Source organism: Balaenoptera ricei, chromosome 11 (genome assembly GCF_028023285.1).
Source record: "Balaenoptera ricei isolate mBalRic1 chromosome 11, mBalRic1.hap2, whole genome shotgun sequence".
Taxonomy (NCBI): Eukaryota; Metazoa; Chordata; class Mammalia; order Artiodactyla; family Balaenopteridae; genus Balaenoptera; species Balaenoptera ricei.
In genome coordinates this window covers 60215049-60236715 of record NC_082649.1, presented here as the reverse complement: position 1 = coordinate 60236715, position 21667 = coordinate 60215049, and the positions used below count along the sequence as shown (strand labels likewise).

General features: G+C 42.9%; 1 protein-coding gene across 4 annotated transcripts in view; it reads left to right on the top strand.

The window, feature by feature from the left end:
- Positions 1–21667, top strand: part of GASK1A (golgi associated kinase 1A) — a 77173-nt gene that overhangs the window by 8796 nt on the left and 46710 nt on the right. Inside the window, exon 1 of one of the 4 annotated variants that reach the window (XM_059939269.1) lies at positions 15516–15829. The exons of the other annotated variants lie outside the window; for them this stretch is intronic. Coding sequence (XP_059795252.1) covers positions 15827–15829 — 3 coding nt within the window. The 5' untranslated portion in view covers positions 15516–15826. Of the gene's footprint in view, positions 1–15515; positions 15830–21667 lie in introns of those variants that run through there. 4 annotated transcript variants of the gene reach the window in all.

The window sequence follows — 21667 nt, the reverse complement described above, 5'->3', positions numbered from 1 at the left end:
TGGGGCGATAGGAGAAGAGGGAGGAAAGAGGCTTGAAAGCTCTTAGTGATCAAATATCAATAATGAAGTTATACTCTTTATTACAATGTTGCTCAGATCTGTGGTGATAAGATAATAAATCTGAAATAGCCAATACTTACCTTGTTGCCTACACTTGGAACACAAGATAAATAAGTATGAAAATGAGATACTGATTATCTTAACTCTTTGGTCTGGACCAGGGAATTAGCCTTTAAATGTGATATGTCCTGCTTGGCTGAGCTGGGACTGTTTTACAAGTGAGAACTAGTGGTAGAATTTCAGAAAAAAAAAATACAGTCGTGACATAAGCATGGACCCTTGACTCCCCAAATAGTAATAAACTTAAATAATATGTCTTATGTAAATTATTTCTTCTCAATTCTCACAGAGACTGTGGAATAGAGAGGGGACGGCATCATTTTATATTTGCTTTTATAAGGAATATAAACGTTAATTAGCTTGCCCATAGTTACTGCTTTCTGGAGCAGTAATTTCAGACAAAGATTTTGAAATACAAGGTCAAAGTGTATTTAAACATTTTAATAATGATTTAATTATTTTAACATTAAAGTACATGCTGACATAAGGTGGTTTACAGCCTCATCCCTGGTCATGTGCCTTGAGTCTAAATTTTCTCTGACCTGCCATTAGAGACAAAGTTTAAGAATTACTGCATAAGGGATGCAACTCTTAATAAAACAAGGTCCTAATGTTCCAGAAACAAAAGGAGCCACCTGGAGGGCTCAAAGGACAGTGGGACTGTCAGGCCCTAACTCACCCCTCTATAATTTGTTGTCTTTCCCTTAGAGTTACTGAATTTTCTCCTCTTTGCCAGTGTGTCTGACCCTTAGTTTACTCAGATATGGTTCCTCTCTAGCCAAGGCAAGGACAAAAATCCATTTTCCACTTTTCCCCAATTCCATGAGTGGTGGAGCCTAGATTTTGAGGCTTACTTTTTCCATCTATAAAATGGAGACTATAACAGCTACTTGTGGAGCTATTATAAATATTTTTTTAAAAATTAAATGCGCATGAGTAAACCTTGCACTATATACCCGATCATTGTGGATGCTCAGTAAGTATAGCTGTACTCATTGAATCCATCCATTCTGGAAGTTGATATAACTGATATAGACTCCGAGCTTCCTTTAGGCAAGGGTGACTAACCCCCTGGTTTGCTCAGTACTGTCCCAGTTTTAGCACTGAAAGTTTAGCATCCCAGGAAACCCCTCCTCAGGACACAAAAAGTCCCAGTTTTTGGTGATGGATGTAGAAGTCTGGGGGAGAATATAGAACCCCACGAGGCTACCTGAAAAATAGGGGCTGAAAGCAATACTATTTTTAGTGTCAGATGGATATGGCATAGATTATCTGCCTTCTGTAGTTGCTGTTGCTTATTTTTTTCCCTTACCATTGATGCAGGCAACCATGATTTATGGTTCACAAAAATGGAGCATTCATTGTAACATCACTCCAAATGATGAGACTTAAATGTCCACCTTAAGTGTGTTGTAATCATGAGCACTAACAGCCTATTTTTCATTTTGCTTGTGGATTAACTATTGGACTTTGTATTGAGATAGTGCTAGTTTAATTTTTGACATTGTGAATATCATGACCATGTTTTCTAAGAGTTCAGATAATGAAAACAAGAATGATTATCCTACCAATGCCAGTATGACCCAGACATCACTGAAAAAGAAGGCTAAATGGCTTATTTTTTTATTGAAATATAGTTGATTTACGATGTTGTGCCAGTCTCTGCTGTACAGCAAAGTGACTCAGTTATACACATACATACATTCTTTTTTTTATATTCTTTCCCATTATGGTTTATCCCAGGAGATTGGATATAGTTCCCTATGCTATACAGTAGGACCTTGTTGTTTATCCATTCTAAATGTAATAGTTTGCATCTACCAACCCCTAACTCCCAGTACCTCCCTCTCCCTCTCCTCTTCCCCCTTGGCAACCACAAGTCTGTTCTCTATGTCTGTGAGTCTATTTCTATTTTGTAGATAGGTTCATTTATGGCATATTTTAGATTCCACGTATAAGTGATATCATATGGTATTTGTCTTTCTCTTTCTTAGAATGATAATATCTAGTTGTATCCATGTTGCTGCAAATGGCATTATTTCTTTCTTTTTTATGGCTGAGTAGTATTCCATCATATATATGTACCACATCTTCTTTATCCATTCATCTGTTGATGGACATTTAGGTTGTTTCCATGTCTTGGCTATTGTGAATAGTGCTGTGTGAACATAGGGATGCATGTATCTTTTCGAATTATAGTTTTGTCCGGGTATATGCCCAGGAGTGGGATTGCTGGATCATATGGTAATTCCATTTTGAGTTTTCCGAGGAACCTCCATACTGTTTTCCATAGTGGTTGCACCAACTTACGTTCCCACCAACAGTGTAGGAGGGTTCCCTTTTCTCCACACCCTCTCCAGCATTTGTTATTTGTAGACTTTTTAATAATGGCCATTCTGACCAGTGTGAGGTGATACACATTGTAGTTTTGATTTGCAGTTCTCTAATAATTAGTGACTTGGAGCATCTTTTCACGTGCCCACTGGCCATCTGTATGTCTTCTTTGGAGAAATGTCTATTAATGTCTTCTGCCCCTTCTGCCCATTTTTCGGTTGGGTTTGTTTGTTTGTTTGTTTGTTTGTTTTGAGTTGTATGAGCTGTTTGTATATTTTGGAGATTAAGCTCTTGTCAGTTGCATCATTTGCAAATATTTTCTCCTATTCCATATGTTGTCTTTTCATTTTTTTTTTTTTTTTTTTTTTTAATGTCTGAAACATTTATATTAACATATTTCCATACATATTTCCATACAAATACAAATATAAGATTTTTAGAAATTTCATGTAATGTCTGAAACATTTATATTAACATATTTCCATACAAATAACCCAATGAAAGTTTAGTATTAGTTGTTTTGTTTGTTTTTTTATACTGCAGGTTCTTATTAGGCATCAGTTTTATACACATCAGTGTATACATGTCAATCCCAATCGCCCAATTCAGCACACCACCATCCCCACCCCACCGCAGTTTTCCCCCCTTGGTGTCCATATGTCCATTCTCTACATCTGTGTCTCAACTTCTGCCCTGCAAACTGGCTCATCTGTACCATTTTTCTAGGTTCCGCATACATGCATTAATATACGATATTTGTTTTTCTCTTTCTGACTTACTTCACTCTGTATGACAGTCTCTAGATCCATCCACGTCTCAACAAATGACTCAATTTCGTTCCTTTTTATGGCTGAGTAATATTCCATTGTATATATGTACCACATCTTCTTTATCCATTCGTCTGTTGATGGGCATTTAGGTTGCTTCCATGACCTGGCTATTGTAAATAGTGCTGCAATGAACATTCGGGTGCATGTGTCTTTTTGAATTACGGTTTTCCCTGGGTATATGCCCAGTAGTGGGATTGCTGGGTCATATGGTAATTCTATTTTTAGTTTTTTAAGGAACCTCCATATTGTTCTCCATAGTGGCTGTATCAATTTACATTCCCACCAACAGTGCAAGAGGGTTCCCTTTTCACCACACCCTCTCCAGCATTTGTTGTTTGTAGATTTTCTGATGATGCCCATTCTAACAGGAGTGAGGTGATACCTCATTGTAGTTTTGATTTGCATTTCTCTAATAATTAGTGATGTTGAGCATCTTTTCATGTGCTTCGTGGCCATCTGTATGTCTTCTTTGGAGAAATGTCTATTTAGGTCTTCTGCCCATTTTTGGATTGGGGTGTTTGTTTCTTTGATATTGAGCTGAATGAGCTGTTTATATATTTTGGAGATTAATCCTTTGTCCGTTGATTCATTTGCAAATATTTTCTCCCATTCTGAGGGTTGTCTTTTCGTCTTGTTTATGGTTTCCTTTGCTGTGCAAAAGCTTTGAAGTTTCATTAGGTCCCACTTGTTTATTTTTGTTTTTATTTCCATTACTCTAGGAGGTGGATCAAAAAAGATCTTGCTGTGATTTATGTCAAAGAGTGTTCTTCCTATGTTTTCCTCTAAGAGTTTTATAGTGTCCACTCTTATATTTAGGTCTCTAATCCATTTTGAGTTTATTTTTGTGTATGGTGTTAGGGAGTATTCTAATTTCATTCTTTTACATGTAGCTGTCCAGTTTTCCCAGCACCACTTATTGAAGAGACTGTCTTTTCTCCATTGTATATCTTTGCCTCCTTTGTCATAGATTAGTTGACCATAGGTGCGTGGGTTAATCTCTGGGCTTTCTATCTTGTTCCATTGATCTATGTTTCTGTTTTTGTGCCAGTACCATATTGTCTTGATTACTGTAGCTTTGTAGTATAGTCTGAAGTCAGGGAGTCTGATTCCTCCAGCTCCATTTTTTTGCCTCAAGACTGCTTTGCCTATTCGGGGTCTTTTGTGTCTCCATACAAATTTTAAGATGATTTGTTCTAGCTCAGTAAAAAATGCCATTGGTAATTTGATAGGGATTGCATTGAATCTGTAGATTGCTTTGGGTAGTATACTCATTTTCACAATGTTGATTCTTCCAATCCAAGAACATGGTATATCTCTCCATCTGTTGGTATCATCTTTAATTTCTTTCATCAGTGTCTTATAGTTTTCTGCATACAGGTCTTTTGTCTCCCTAGGTAGGTTTATTCCTAGGTATTTTATTCTTTTTGTTGCAATGGTAAATGGGAGTGTTTCCATAATTTCTCTTTCAGATTTTTCATCATTAGTGTATAGGAATGCAAGAGATTTCTGTGCATTAATTTTGTATCCTGCAACTTTACCATATTCATTAATTAGCTCTAGCAGTTTTCTGGTGGCAGTTTTAGGATTCTCTATGTATAGTATCATGTCATCCGCAAACAGTGACAGTTTTACTTCTTCTTTTCCAATTTGTATTCCTTTTATTTCTTTTTCTTCTCTGATTGCCGTGGCTAGGACTTCCAAAACTATGTTGAATAATAGTGGTGAGAGTGGACATCCTTGTCTCGTTCCTGATCTTAGAGGAAATGCTTTCAGTTTTTCACCATTGAGAATGATGTTTGCTGTGGGTTTGTCATATATGGCCTTTATTATGTTGAGGTAGCTTCCCTCTATGCCCACTTTCTGGAGAGTTTTTATCAGAAATGGGTGTTGAATTTTGTCAAAAGCTTTTTCTGCATCTATTGAGATGATCATATGGTTTTTATTCTTCAATTTGTTAATATGGTGTATCACATTGATTGATTTGCGTATATTGAAGAATCCTTGCATCCCTGGGATAAATCCCACTTGATCGTGGTGTATGATCCTTTTAATGTGTTGTTGGATTCTGTTTGCTAGTATTTTGTTGAGGATTTTTGCATCTATATTCATCAGTGATATTGGTCTGTAATTTTCTTTTTTTGTAGTGTCTTTGTCTGGTTTTGGTATCAGGGTGATGGTGGCCTCATAGAATGAGTTTGGGAGTGTTCCTTCCTCTGCAATTTTTTGGAAGAGTTTGAGAAGGATGGGTGTTAGCTCTTCTCTAAATGTTTGATAGAATTCACCTGTGAAGCCGTCTGGTCCTGGACTTTTGTTTGTTGGAAGATTTTTAATCACAGTTTCAATTTCATTACTTGTGATTGGTCTGTTCATATTTTCTATTTCTTCCTGGTTCAGTCTTGGAAGGTTATACCTTTCTAAGAATTTGTCCATTTCTTCCAGGTTGTCCATTTTATTGGCATAAAGTTGCTTGTAGTAGTCTCTTAGGATGCTTTGTATTTCTGCAGTGTCTGTTGTAACTTCTCCTTTTTCATTTCTGATTTTATTGATTTGAGTCCTCTCCCTCTTTTTCTTGATGAGCCTGGCTAATGGCTTATCAATTTTGTTTATCTTCTCAAAGAACCAACTTTTAGTTTTATTGATCTTTGCTATTGTTTTCTTTGTTTCTATTTCATTTATTTCTGCTCTGATCTTTATGATTTCTTTCCTTCTGCTAACTTTGGGTTTTGTTTGTTCTTCTTTCTCTAGTTTCTTTAAGTGTAAGGTTAGATTGTTTACTTGAGCTTTTTCTTGTTTCTTTAGGTAGGCTTGTATAGCTATAAACTTCCCTCTTAGAACTGCTTTTGCTGCATCCCATAGGTTTTGGGTCGTCGTGTTTTCATTGTCATTTGTCTCTAGGTATTTTTTGATTTCCTCTTTGATTTCTTCAGTGATCTCTTGGTTATTTAGTAACGTATTGTTTAGCCTCCATGTGTTTGTCCTTTTTACGTTTTTTTCCCTGTAATTCATTTCTAATCTCATAGCGTTGTGGTCAGAAAAGATGCTTGATATGATTTCAATTTTCTTAAATTTACTGAGGCTTGATTTGTGACCCAAGATGTGATCTATCTTGGAGAATGTTCCGTGCGCACTTGAGAAGAACGTGTAATCTGCTGTTTTTGGATGGAATGTCCGATATATATCAATTAAATCTATCTGGTCTATTGTGTCATTTAAAGCTTCTGTTTCCTTATTTATTTTCATTTTGGATGATCTGTCCATTGGTGTAAGTGAGGTGTTAAAGTCCCCCACTATTATTGTGTTACTGTCGATTTCCTCTTTTATAGCTGTTAGCAGTTGCCTTATGTATTGAGGTGCTCCTATGTTGGGTGCATATATATTTATAATTGTTATATCTTCTTCTTGGATTGATCCCTGGATCATTATGTAGTGTCCTTCCTTGTCTCTTGTAACATTCTTTATTTTAAAGTCTATTTTATCTGATATGAGTATAGCTACTCCAGCTTTCTTTTGATTTCCATTTGCATGGAATATCTTTTTCCATCCCCTCACTTTCAGTCTGTATGTGTCCCTAGGTCTAAAGTGGGTCTCTTGTAGACAGCATATATATGGGTCTTGTTTTTGTATCCATTCAGCCAGTCTATGTCTTTTGGTTGGGGCATTTAATCCATTCACGTTTAAGGTAATAATCGATATGTATGTTCCTATGACCATTTTCTTAATTGTTTTGGGTTTGTTTTTGTAGGTCCTTTTCTTCTCTTGTGTTTCCCACTTAGAGAAGTTCCTTTAGCATTTGTTGTAGAGCTGGTTTGGTGGTGCTGAATTCTCTTAGCTTTTGCTTGTCTGTAAAGCTTTTGATTTCTCCATCAAATCTAAATGAGATCCTTGCTGGGTAGAGTAATCTTGGTTGTAGGTTCTTCCCTTTCATCACTTTAAGTATATCATGCCACTCCCTTCTGGCTTGCAGAGTTTCTGCTGAGAAATCAGCTGTTAACCTTATGGGAGTTCCCTTGTATGTTATTTGTCGTTTTTCCCTTACTGCTTTCAATAATTTTTCTTTGTCTTTAATTTTTGCCACTTTGATTACTATGTGTCTCGGCGTGTTTCTCCTTGGGTTTATCCTGTATGGGACTCTCTGCGCTTCCTGGACTTGGGTGGCTATTTCCTTTCCCATGTTAGGGAAGTTTTCGACTATAATCTCTTCAAATATTTTCTCTGGTCCTTTCTCTCTCTCTTCTCCTTCTGGGACCCCTATAATGCGAATGTTGTTGCGTTTAATGTTGTCCCAGAGGTCTCTTAGGCTGTCTTCATTTCTTTTCATTCTTTTTTCTTTAGTCTGTTCCGCGGCAGTGAATTCCATCATTCTGTCTTCCAGGTCACTTATCCGTTCTTCTGCCTCAGTTATTCTGCTATTGATTCCTTCTAGTGTAGTTTTCATTTCAGTTATTGTATTGGTCATCTCTGTTTGTTTGTTCTTTAATTCTTCTAGGTCTTTGTTAATCATTTCTTGCATCTTCTCAATCTTTGCCTCCATTCTTATTCCAAGGTCCTGGATCATCTTCACTATCATTATTCTGAATTCTTTTTCTGGAAGGTTGCCTATCTCCACTTCATTTAGTTGTTTTTCTGGGGTTTTATCTTGTTCCTTCATCTGCGACATAGCCCTCTGCCTTTTCATCTTCTCTATCTTTCTGTAACTGTGGTTTTTGGTCCACAGGCTGCAGGATTATAGTTTTTCTTGCTTCTGTTGTCTGCCCTCTGGTGGTTGAGGCTATCTAAGAGGCTTCTGTCTTTTCATTTTTTTAATGGTTTCCTTTGTTGTGCAAAAGCTTGTAAGTTTGATTAGGTCCCATTTGTTTATGTTTGTTTTTATTTCTATTGCTTTGGGAGACTGACCCAAGAAAACATTGGTACGATTTATGTGAGAGAATGTTTTTGCCTATGCTCTCTTCTAGGAGTTTTATGGTGTCGTGTCTTATGTTTAAATCTTTAAGCCGATCTGAGTTTATTTTTGTGCATGGTGTGAGGGTGTGTTCTAATGTCATTGATTTACATGCAGCTGTCCAACTTTCCCAGCACCACTTGCTGAAGAGACTATCTTTTTCCCTTTTATATTCTTGCCTCCTGTATCAAAGATTAATTGACCGTAGGTGTGTGGGTTTATTTCTGGGCTCTCTATTCTATTCCATTGCTAAATGACTTATTTTAATGACAGATTGAAGGACGTGTACATCTGGATTAGGGTGGTGAATAACCAAACAGAGCATATTGTACACTGTGGAGAAAAGTTCTGGACACTGGAAGTCCAAGATCAGGGTGCCAGCAGGGTTGGTGACTGGTGAGGCCTCTCTCCATGGGTTGCAGATGGCTGCTCAAATGACCTCTTCTTTGTGAGCATGTGGAGAGAAAGAGAAACCAAGCTCTCTGGAGTCTTTTCTTATAAAGACACTAATCCTAATGGATCAGGGCCCCACCTATGACCTCATTTAACCTTAATTACTTCCTTAGAGGCTCCATCTCCAAATACAGCCACACTGGGGGGTTAGGGCTTCAACATATGAATTTTGGGGTTGTGGGCACATTCAGTTTGTAACAATGTTCTTCTTTAATTTGGAAATATAGTAATGAGAGTGGAGAAAAGTATTATAGCAAAACAATTTATATGCTCTTTCTTCAAAGCTGTTTGATGATCTTTGAAGAGGCCACAAAGTCTGAAAAAGGATGAACTGAGTACATCTGAGTTATTTGATGTTATGGATAGGTTGCAACAAAAACTCATACAAGCAAAAAATGACTTGATTTTTGGAAGTAAGACTGCTTTAGAACTCCAAAAGAGTGTCACCAGAAAAGGGCAGCCCGTTTAAACAGGACTTTCTCAATTAATTTAAAGAAAAAAAAATTTTTTTAACTGAAGTATACTTGATTTGCAATGTTTCAGGTGTACGGCAAAGTGGTTCATATATATATATATATATATGTATTCTTTTTCAGATTCTTTTCCATTATAGGTTATTACAAGATATTAAACATAGTTCCCTGTGCTATACAGTAGGTCCTTGATGGTTATCTATTTTATATATACTTTTTCAGATTCTTTTCCATTATAGGTTATTACAAGATATTAAACATAGTTCCCTGTGCTATACAGTAGGTCCTTGATGGTTATCTATTTTATATATAGTAGTGTGTATCCATTAATCCCAATTTATTTAGTAAAACTGTAACTGATTTAGAATTTAATTTTACAACTTCAGATTACCTCTGTGCTTTAAACTATTTTCCCCGAGAAAGAGAGGTTTAACTTATGATGACATCCAACATGCTTCAGAGTGTTTAAAAATGATGGACATTTCAGACATAGATAGCCCATCTGATGAATTTACAGATGCAAAGTACCTGACTGACAAACAGCTGCTCTACCAAAACAAACCTGTAGATACAAAGTAGATGGACATTTTTGGAGAGCTGGAAACTAATTCCTATAAGTTTATAAACCTGCTATTGCAGGTTCATAGATAAACCTAGTAAATAAAATCCTAAGTTTCCCATGGTCGAATGCCTTTGTTGAGAGGATATTTAGCTTGATGTCATCACATTGGACTGATGCTAGGAATCAATGAAACATACACTTGATAAGAGCAGAGCTACAGGTCAAAGTTTATCTTTGACAGGAGAGTAAAAATATCCTACTATATTATGGGATAGAAGGAAGCATATTGTTATTTTTAAATTAAATCTAGGTAATATCTGTTTAAGTAGTCCTATTGCATTTCTGTTCTCTTTTTAAGCAATCTTACACTTATATAGCTTAAGAATATACAATGATATAGTTTATATAAATATCCAATAAAGAGTTTAAATAAATTGCTATATGAGAGGAAAGAAACCAAAATTTTGTTATATTTTTCTCACGCATATTTTTCATTGCTACTAATTACTGTTGCTAAGTAGTCCTATTTTTGTTTTGTTTAAATAATAGAATTTATGAAACAAAAATAAATAATATAGAATAATAGATAATTTAATATGACATCTGTTTCTATATTTTTATGTTGAAGTAATAACACATATATGTATAATAATTTATTATATATTATGTTATTATGGGACTTTTTGGTATGATAGGGCTCTTCTTTTGACCTGAGAACCCTTTTGTCCTAGATTGACTCTCTAAGCGCTTGGCCCTCCTACCTGTATGCCTCAACTTTTACTATAATAATGTCATGGAACAAACTTCTCTAAGACTCCGTGATTTCCAACCGCAGCGTTTATCCTCATGCCTCTGGGGCGGCTGGGTGTGACTCCAAGCAGTGAGTTGGGCTCAGGTCTGTCCCACGTGTCTCATTCTAGGGCTCAGACTAGAGGGTAGTGGCTACCCAGGGCTTGTTCTTTACATGGTGAACCCCCAGAATGAAAGCCAAGTGATGCTGCACAAGCAGATATAATGCCTCTACTTGCTCACATTCTAACGGTTATGGTGAGTCCATGGCCAAGCCAAACGACAGTGGCACAGACACATGCTCTGCTCACAGCAGGGCGAAGGGGAGTGAATATTTGCTGAGCGATAATCAAAGCAATGCCAGCCCCCTGGGAAGAGCTTCCTGTGGGCCCCACTCAATGACTTCCATTTACTTCCCATCGACTGTCCCTTTTTGCAAGTGGGGTTGTGAAATACGTAATTCTTTTGGCTGAGTACACTGCTGCCCTATAAAATACAGGGGTTCAGTGAGTGAAGATAAAAAGAGAAAATGTAAACTGGATGTTAGTATTCTCTGCCACAAAGGAAATTTCTTTCTTATTCATTCATTCCTTCATTCACGGATTCAACAAATGTGTTTGAAAGTTTGTCATGGCACAGGCTTTGTTCTGGATGATGTAATTTATATGAACCCATTATATGGTTGTAGGAATCCAGGGAGGTGCACTGGGCAGGGATGATGGTTCTTATTTGTCAGGCGAGGAACGTGAAGCCATTGGAGCAGAGTTGCTTTACTGAGTACCCATGCTTGGTGAGCAGCAGATTCATTATCGAACCCCGGTCTTCTCTCTTATTTCTTCATTCAAAAGCATTTACTGAGCAGTTACTTGGTGCTAGGCAAGTGGACACAGAAGGCCCAGAATGGTCCCTTCCTCTAGGGAGTCCAAGGTCCATGAGAGAGACTAACAAGGTAATAACTTCAGGGAACACGCTGTACTGGGTCTTCAGAATAGAGAGGATTTGGGGGTGAGGGTGAATGGCGGTGGAGGTGTGTCAGGTTAGAAATGAGTGTATCAAGAAAAGGCTTTGAGGGGCTTCCCTGGTGGCACAGTGGTTAAGAATCCACCTGCCAATGCAGGGGACACGGGTTCGAGCCCTGGTCCGGGAAGATCCCACATGCTGCGGAGCAACTAAGCCAGTGCGCCACAACTACTGAGCCTGCACTCTAGAGCCTGTGAGCCACAACTGCTGAGCCCACGTGCCACAACTACTGAAGCCTGCGCGCCTAGAGCCTGTGCTCTGCAACAAGAGAAGCCACCGCAATGAGAAGCCCGCGCATCGCAATGAAGAGCAGTCCCTGCTCGCCACAACCAGAGAAAGCGTACGCGCAGCATCGACAACTCAATGCAGCCAAAATAAATCAATTAAAAAAAAAAAAAAAGAAAGGAAAGGCTTTGAGATGGAGGGAATAGCACTTAAGAAGGTTCAGAAATGTGTAAGAGGCCTGAGAGGTCATCAGAAGTCAAACGCTGAAGGACCTTGAAAGCTATGCTGAGGAATTTGCATTTAATCCCAAGAGTTATGGGGAGCAGGCCAGTGGCAGGTCCACATTTACGTTTTTGTAGTGATGTGCAGGATGGATTGGAAGGAGCAAAAGCAGAGCCTGGGAGTCCCTCCAAGAGTACTGCGAGTGAGACAAGAGTTTGGGTCAAAGAAGTGGCAGTGAGAATGGATAGGAGAGAGATTCCAGAATCATTTAGAATGGTCATTTAGACATGGGAGCCAAGAAAGAGGAGTTGCTTAGCTCAGCAGTTCTCAGCCTAGCTGTGCTTTAGAATTAATTATCGTGCTTAAAAAATGGACAGAGGGCTTCCCTGGTGGCTCAGTGGTTGAGAATCTGCCTGCCAATGCAGGGGACATGGGTTCGAGCCCTGGTCTGGGAAGATCCCACATGCCGCGGAGCAACTAGGCCCGTGAGCCACAATTACTGAGCCTGCACGTCTGGAGCCTGTGCTCCGCAACAAGAGAGGCCGCGATAATGAGAGGCCTGCGCACCGTGATGAAGAGTGGCCCCCACTTGCCTCAACTAGAGAAAGCCCTCGCACAGAAACGAAGACCAAACACAGCCATAAATAAATTAATTAATTAATTAATTTAAAAAATATGGACAGATTCTCAAGCCTTGGAAATTTTGATTTAGTAAGTCTGAGTTGGAATGAGACATGGAACCATATCAAGGAGTGGGCCAGTTGTGGGAATTCCCTGGTGGTCCAGTGGTTAGGACTCCTCGCTTCCACTGCAGGGGGCACGGGTTCCATACCTGGTCGGGGAACTGAGATCCCGCAAGCGCAAGGCGCAGCAAAAAAAAAAAAAAAAAAATAGTAGCCAGTTGGGCAGCTGCCTGGGGTACCAATTTATAAGGAGCTCTAAAAGTCATTAGAGCAAATTGTAAGCCTGACTCCTTGGGAATGGTTAAGGTGAAGATAGATTCACTCTGCGATGAAGTAGGAAGCTCTCTCTGGTGGAAATAGTAAAATATTCCTCACTAGCGCCAACCTGTCTCAGCTGAATGTTTCTCACTTGCAAGCTCCACTGTGTAACCAGAGGCCCTACCAGTATCCTGGGAGCAGCCAACTCTCAAGCAGCCCAAGTTTTGAAAGTAAATACTGCCTGAAGTGCTGTTTCCTAGAAAGGAGGGATTTATTGGTTATCTAAATTTAATATAACTTCATAGGATTTCAGAGCTGGAAGGAATCAGTTTCAATTAGGAGTTAGTAAAGAAAGGGAAGGCAGGAGTCTAGGCAGGATCTTGTGAAAGGCAGGTGGATGATTGCAGATCCCACGTGCGTCCTCAGCTGGATAGTTTATCTGCTTCCTCAGCTGTGGTCATTCCTGGACACTGACTGCTCACATTCATTCTGGGTTATAAAAGTGGCAGTTGTTCATTTACGAATGGAGTTCCTACATTCACCATTTGGGTAGTTAATCCTTCTCTGAGCAGAGTATCAGGTGAACAAAATGGTGCTGAGCTTGGGAGTCGGGCTTCAGAATGTAGTTTTCACTCCCTGTTCGTAAGCGACACTTCACTTGTCGGGACCAGGTCCTGGAACAGCTTTTCCCAAGGGTGTCCCATGAGTCCTGAGAGAGGACTCCTCTGAAAAGGAGTTCTACATCCAGTAAACCTGGGAAAAACTGGGCACTCTCCTCCTGTCTCAGAAAACCTCAACATATATTAGCATCAAAGTCTCTGGCAAATCCTACTGCCAAAAACAAAAACAAAAAACAAAAAAAACTGTGCTCAGTGTTCTCAAACTTGACCAACAAAATCCCTGCCTTTAAAATTCCTTTTCTATATAACAGATACATTCTGTAGAGGACCACAAAGCTCTTTGAAAACATTAAAGAAATGTCTCTGTTCTACTCTCAAGTACAGTGTTTTTCAAACTATACTCAGTAGTGGATGTTAGGGAAATAGAGTAATTAGAGACCACCATTAAAAATAAGTAAGATGGAATAGAATAGAACATATTGGAGTGCACTACGTGTAACAATGATTTATAAAACTTTGTTTTAGTTACGTTTGTACGTGTATGTTTGTGTAAAAGGTCATGACAAAGAATGTTCATCTTATGTGGGTTGCAGTCAGAAAAGGAGACTCAAAAGACCACATCGTCTCCCCAAACATCTGGACAAAACACAAAAAAGTTTGTTCTGTCTGTCCCTCTCCCCCTTCCTCCACATTCCTCAGCCAGCACTCAGATTCTCAGTTCTCACCGTCCTCCCTGTGCACAAGTAAGCTCTAGTTTTCAGCACCGCATCCTGCCTCCTGTTCCTGGCTTATCGATTTCTTCCACTTTCTCACGTGCTCTAGCAAATAGACTTTGGTTTGCTAAACTACTAACTGACTATCTGGCCTCAGGAAAGTCACTACAACTGCCTAATCCTCAGTTTCCTTATTTGAAAAATGGTGGTAACAAAATTTCTCTCTTAGGATTGCTTGTGATGATGAAATGAAATAACCTCTGGAAAGCATCTGGAACAAGATAAGGACTGAAAAAAATACTTTCCTTTCCATCTGTCGTAGCCCCAACACACACACACACACACACACACACACACACACACACACACACACACACAATTTAAGGAGACCCTCTTAAGCACTGTCATCAGTGACAACCTCAAAGCATTCTGTAGCAGGGAACTTCTGGGAAGATACCAGTTTTTGTCCGTCTAATAATGGTTCTTACTAGTTTCAATCTTGGAGGGTAATATTTTAGCCTGGTTCCCAGATTCTCTGAGTCCTACTGCTGACTCTATCCCCACCTCCACCTTCTTGCCTGCAGGCTGTTAAGAATCCTGAGATACAACGTTGGGCTGCTTAGGGACACTGGTCTCAAAGAGGTCCAGGCACTGGTAGAAGGTCGCTGAGCTGTTTACAGAGGGGCCAGCCCCCAGTTCCAGGGCTATGGACTCCAAGCCCAGTCTTCTCTCCAACAAGGGGCATGAAGACCCAGGGGACACAGGGCCCTGTGTTCGCATCCTTAGCGGAGAGGTTGGTATCAGTGGCTTACTGCAGCAACTTAAACACTGATTAGTTCTCAAGGAGAAAAACTGTTCATCGTTATGACCTTAAGTGGTCAACGGATTCTCCTTCCGTGTTTCCTTCCAAATCGCCCTTGGGGACTGGGCCCAAGCAAGGCTATGAGGTGCCAGTAAAGGTGTCTTTCTGAGGCTTTGCAGGGGAAAGCGATAGTTTGGGAGACCCTCCGCAGGAACCCCCGGGTTGCCACGGGCTCACAGTGCACCGCACCCCTTGGAGGCGAGATCGAGGCGATGTCCCCAGGCCTTGCGCAGCGCCCCTCGCCCCCCAGCCTCGGCTCATCACCCAGCGGACCGGCGGGCGGGGCCCATTCCTTCCTGGCACCTGGGCCCCTGCTTCAGGCGGCTGCGGCTGCTCGAGTCCGGGGCAGGGCTTTTATTGTGAAAGGAGCTCCCCCCTCCCGCGCTTTCGGGGAAGTGGGGAGGCTGGGCCGGGACGCGAGGCCAGGACTTTGCAAACGTCCCTAGCTGATCGAGGAGGCTCGAGGCTGCGGGAAGGCTACCGCAGAACGACAGATCCCGCGTGTGCATTCTCCTAGACCTCCTCTACGAAGCCTAACCTCAGAGCATCCCGCCGCGCATCGCCCGCCCCGGAGTTGGCCGCTAGAAAGCTGTGGCCCCTCGGTCCGGATCCCGCGTCCCGAGAAGCCGGGAGAGCCACGGTGCCGGGGGCGGGCCGGGCGGCGGGATGAGCTGGCGAGCAGGCTGAGTGCGCCGAGGAGCCGGTCCAGCCACCGAGGGGGACATGGTAGGAATCACGGGAGGGGACGCGCGTGTGGGGTGGGCACCCAGACAGGTGACCGTGGGCAGCGCACCCGCTCCGGGCGCGCGGAGCCTGCGCAGCCTCCTGGGGCCAGAATCGTTCCCCGAAAGTTGCAGGAGGGCGGGGACTTAGGACGCGGCAATCGGCTTTTCTGCTTGCCTCTTGCGGGGGGGACCGTAATAAGGCGGCTTTCCTTGTGGACCTGCGCACCCTGGCTGCGCTGTAACCCTATGGCAGCGCTGCACAAACTCCATCCAGTCCACAGCGCAGGGAGAGGAGAGGATTCCATGGGACACCCAAGGCAGCCTCTGATGGGTGAGACGCCTTTGGAGTCACTTTATTCCTCAGAAAAATGCACGTGAATTCTGTATTAGCTTATATCTAAGCCACGTTTTAATATTAAGAAGTAATGCCTTGGGACTTCCCTGGTTGCACAGTGGTTAGGAATCTGCCTGCCAGTGCAGGGGATGGGGGTTCGATCCCCGATCCGGGAAGATCCACATGCCGCAGAGCGACTAAGCCCCTGCGCCATAACTACTGAGCCTGGGCCCTAGAGCCCGCGAGTCACAACTACTGAAGCCAGCACGCCTAGAGCCTGTGCTCTGCAACAAGAGAAGCCACCACAATGAGAAGCCCGTGCACCGCAACCAAGACCCAACACATACAAAAAAAAAAAAAAAAAAAAGAAGTAATGCCTTACACTTATTACCATAGAATTAATTTGGCCCTGGTAATGTTCAAATGCCTGTCTCCCAGTGCCCCATTTCCCACCACCTCCTGGGACCACAGGGCAGGTGTGGGAGCACTGGACGGCCTGGGGCATCATTCATGAAGCCAGGGACCTTGTGAACAGTGGCCCTTCCATCGATAAAGCTCACAAACACCAACAAGCAGGAAAAACAGACCCTTTGAGAATGTGGTCCGGGCAGCTTAAAGCACAGGTGCAGCCTCAGGAAAGGGGCTTCCCTCAGCACTGGATGCTGATCAGCTCTGCTTCCAGGTAGAAGCTACATGGAGCTGCCAGCCCCCCACCGCTCCTGCAGTTCACCGTCCTTCCCCGGGGGCAGGGGCTGGTGTCAGCTACTAGGATGAGTTTGAACTCTGAAGGAACCCAGAGGGGCTCTCCTGTCTGCTTCTGTGGACAGCCCTCCCTCTCCCCACCGCAAGCTCATAGAGGGCAGATTGGAGCTCAGGGGAGATTCTCCTCAAGGAGCTTAGCTGTGGGCCTGGAGTTGAGAAGGTGCCCAGAGATTCCCTGTAGGATGGACAGTCTCTGGGAGAATAGTTCCCTGTGTGCCAGGGTGTCCTGGCAGTGTCAGAACCAAAGGCAGAAGCCTGGTCACCAGGAGCGGGGGCCTATGAGGCTGGATGTGTGTGTGTATTTCACTTTACCCCTGCATAGCACCTTCTCCCCAATCCTCAGAGTTTTGTTTTGTTTTGTTTTTTCCCCTCAAGGCTGCTAAAGAGGAATTAATAATGGAATCTTAAGGTTGGAAAAGGGGAGTGATCAGAGGTACAGGATGTGAAAAGTGTGGAGATTCTTTACCACAGAATTCCCTGTTCGGTGGCCAGAGTGTTTCCAGAAGAGAGTACGGGCTAAGGCCACCCACTCAGGGCCGTTACTGCTGACTACAGGAGTATTCTGTCCATGGCAGAGCCTCTCAGGCCTCCTGCGGTGGAGGCCGGTGCAGGAGGGAGAAGATACCTGCCTTCGGCTCGGGCAGCCTCTGGGCGCCACGATGATGTGATTGCTCCACTGCCAGGGTGGGCTTCCTGTTTCCCTGAGCCGGCAGCCTCCTGGCTTCTCATCCTCAGTTCTGGGGTGTGTTAGGAACAGGACTCGAGTCAGGATTTCACTGTGTCTGGGTCCACTTGCCAGAGAGAGGGGCCTGATGGGCAAGCTCTGGCAGCAAAATGGCCTTGGAGATCTGAAGGTTTCCTTTGCTTCTCCCTCTGAATGAAGGGTGTTGTGGTCCAGAGGCCTGGGGGCCCGGCATTGGCAGGAACCAGTATAGGAGGAGACAGGGGACCAGGAGCCCTTTGGGGGCCGCAGTTTCTTCCTCTGTATAATGAGAGATTAAACTAGATGTCCTTTGAGGTGCCATTTAGCTCCAAAAATGGATGATGCCTGAATAATTCTGCGGTTGGACCCCAGCCCTGGTGTTGACCTCTTCTTCTCATGGGTAGCTAAGAGGGTGTGAGGGCGAAGTGGTTCTCAGCACTGACTCTCACTACTCCCTAGACCAAATCCAAGGTGGGACCCAGCCCAAGAAGTTTTTAAAAACGAAGTCTCTCTAGATGATCGCAGTGTGTAGCCAGGACTGAGAACCACAGGGCTAGAGGGCTGACGGAACAGGACCTGCGCTTACCCAGATATCCCTGCATCTGTGGAACTGCTACTCTTTGAGATAGTCCTAAAATAGAAGGCTTTGGTGAACTTCAACTGGGAAATGATATATGTTATATGCCCCTCTTGGAGGATCTTTCCACAGAGAAGCTTCTTTTAATTCATTAAAACTGAGATGTGAACTTCCCCAGCTTGTTTGAATATTCAGTAATTCCTTAACACCATCATATTACTGATCCAAGGTACATAAAATGGGAAAGCCTGAGTTAGAAATATAAAAAGTCTGGAATCCTTAAATGTCTTTTTTGCAAAAGTGAACATTGAGCTGCGGGACCTGTGAGGGCATTTTTGATCATCATGAAGGGGCTGTGAGTCTCTGCCAGGGCTTGGTGTGTGTATTGCTAAAGCTAAGAGTGGGACACTTGTCCCTTTCCTTACAATAATGGTGGGAGACTTGATGTATGCTGAAGACTTTGAACTTGGATGAAAAATATTGATAGAAGAAGTTAAGACTATTACTGCCAACTTAAAAAAAGTTTTCTTTCTGGTCCTTGGGGGATAAAAAATATATATGATAAAAAATATATGAAATATAATATATTTTATATAACAGCCATACTGCCAACTTCTGCAGGTAACCATGGTTATCATTTTGGTGTATCTTCTACTCTCTTTGAGTATTATTTTTCATCTTGATCTTTTGTTAGCACTTTTATGAATTCATCAGTTTTTCATTAGAGTTCTGAAAATGCTTATTCATTCAGTTCAGCAGTACAGTCAGTTACCAGAAACCTGTACTTGTCAGAGTCTTTTACATGAATTCCTTGAAGATGAAACCCTTTTATAGGAACATATTTGCAAAAGCATCAGAGTACACCCAGAACTGACTGTAAATGACAAAAGACTTAAAAATGACCACGGTTAAAGATTTGATGAAAGTTCATAATAATGCAGTTGACAAGAAAATTAGTTATTTCTGAGATATACATTTTAAAGTAATAACTAGGATTATGACTTATAACATTATACCAGAACATATAAGATTTTTAGAAATTTCATATAATGTCTGAAACATTTAAGGCTGCTTTTTTTTTTTTTTTTTTTTAAATTTATTTATTTATGGCTGTGTTGGGTCTTCATCTCTGTGCGAGGGCTTTCTCCAGTTGTGGCAAGCGGGGGCCACTCTTCATCGCGGTGCGCGGGGCTCTCACCATCGCGGCCTCTCTTGTTGAGGAGCACAGGCTCCAGACGCGCAGGCTCAGCAATTGTGGCTCACGGGCCCAGCCACTCCGCGGCACGCGGGATCCTCCCAGACCAGGGCCCGAACCCACGTCCCCTGCATCGGCAGGCAGACTCTCAACCACTGCGCCACCAGGGAAGCCCTGAAACATTTATATTAACATATTTCAATACAAATAACCCAATGAAAGTTTAGTATTAGTTGTTTTGTTTGTTTCTTTTTCATACTGCAGGTTCTTATTAGTCATCAGTTTTATACACATCAGTGTATACATGTCAATCCCAATCGCCCAATTCAGCACACCACCATCCCCACCCCACCACAGTTTTCCCCCCTTCTTTGAGTATTATTTTAAAGAGTTGTATACCGAACATGCAGTTTTGCAGTCTGATTTGTTTTACTTCACTTTTTGTCAAAGCAAGTTTCCATGTGTACATCTCTAAAAAGATCTTCATCGCTGTACTTTCAATGCTCAATACCATGATTTTGATAATCATCTCCCTGCTTGTGGACTTCAGGTCATTTCCACTTTGGGGCTGTTTTCAGTGGCATGGGGCCAGCTTCTGATCATCCATGGAAATGGAGATCAGAGTGCCTGGTGAAGTGGGAATCAGGCAAGCTCACAAGCACAAATTCCTTCAGCCTCTTCATCAAAAATTTAACTGCAGCCATGCTTGAGGGCCCAGAGTGTGGGTGTAGGAGGAGTTTCCTCTTGTCTGTCTTCACTCTACTATGAGCATGTCATCAGGCAGGCCGTGGAGAGAAAGGGGTTCCAGGAGAGCCCACACATGGGTCAGTTCTCCTCGGAAGAACCAAGACCTCAAGTCCCTGGAGGTTAAGACTCAGAGGGGAATCTCTAAGTGAAGGGGCTAAGGCCAGAGAAGCGGTTTGACCTTCTCAAGGTCCCTCAGAGCCAGGCTAGAGCCCAGGTCTCCTAGTTCTTCACTCCCCCACCCCAACCCTGCAGGTCCCATCAGACACTGTGGCTTCTTCATATACTTGAGGCCTTTGGTGCAGCTTGGAGTGGTGGAGAAAAGGCACAGGGTTTGAAATCAGAACGAGGTTTGTGCCAGACTAGCTACCGTGCAGCTTTGAGTAAGCACTCTAGTGCTCTGAAGCCGAGGCCCCTCATCTGTATAATGGGCTTATACTAAGGGGTTGCTATGAGGAGCAAAAGGAATGTTGGAGGTGAAACCACTTGGTACCCCAAAGGTGGTATAAGAATGGGGGTTTCACAAAGAACCCACAAAAATAAGTTTTCTTTTTGTCAGGACCTAAAACAAACAGTAAGAAAGTCATCGATGTATTTCATTCAGTACCCGACTAGGGGGTGCTTCTGGCACTCTAAGTGTGGACCAAGTGTAGACAGATTCTAACCTAGAGTAGTTTTCTTGCTCCTTTAGATCTCTCTTCTCACCAGGCAGGAAATACCCAGCCCGTAGGAGATGTTTGCCATCTGTGTGCCCTGGGCCTCCTTGCTGAATTCTGGCTGGGTGAGAAGGTAGCCCCACTCAGCCGCAGCCCCTGAGTTCTAATGATGCGGTACCCAGGGAAATCACCCTGCCGAAGGTCTGGGTGAAGCCCTCAGGTTCTCGGGCTCAGCCGAAGAAGAGAAGAGGTTAACCCAGTTTTGGAGTCAGAACTGGGAATCAGGACTTCCAGCCCTTGGAGCCTGCAGGGAATTTGATACCCTCTCTTGTGGGCACCTCCCTCACGGAGCAGCTCCTGCTACACACACGAGCCAGGCTCTGTAGGACTGGCTGGGGGGGAGCAGAGGGGTTTAAATAATCCGCTGGTCCCAACCAGACCAAGCAGGAGTTGGTCCAGAAACAGGGGATTGGAAGGGGTAGGACGGGGGTGGGGGAACTGATAGGCCTCACAAAGAAGTGAGCAAAGGCCTTAGCAGTTTCAGGGGCCAGGGAGAGAAATGTGCTTCAGATGGGCCTCAAAGATGCTGACAGTCCCCTCAGAAGAGGTCCGGGAGGCTAGCCCTCCCTCCCTGCCAGGGTGCTGACGTAGAAGCAGGGTGCTTCCGGTTTCCTCGAGGCCTGGGTGCCTGAGCCACCTGGGCTTTCTTTGCTTGGATTGTTTTTTTGATGTGACTGCTAAAGTGTTTCCATCTGGGGCGTTCGGGGTGCAATCCCTGTATTGTCTGAATGTGTCTACATAGGCCTGCGTCTGATGGGCCACCTGGCCTGGGAGTGAGGATGGAGCAAGGGTTTGTGGGTGACCCCCA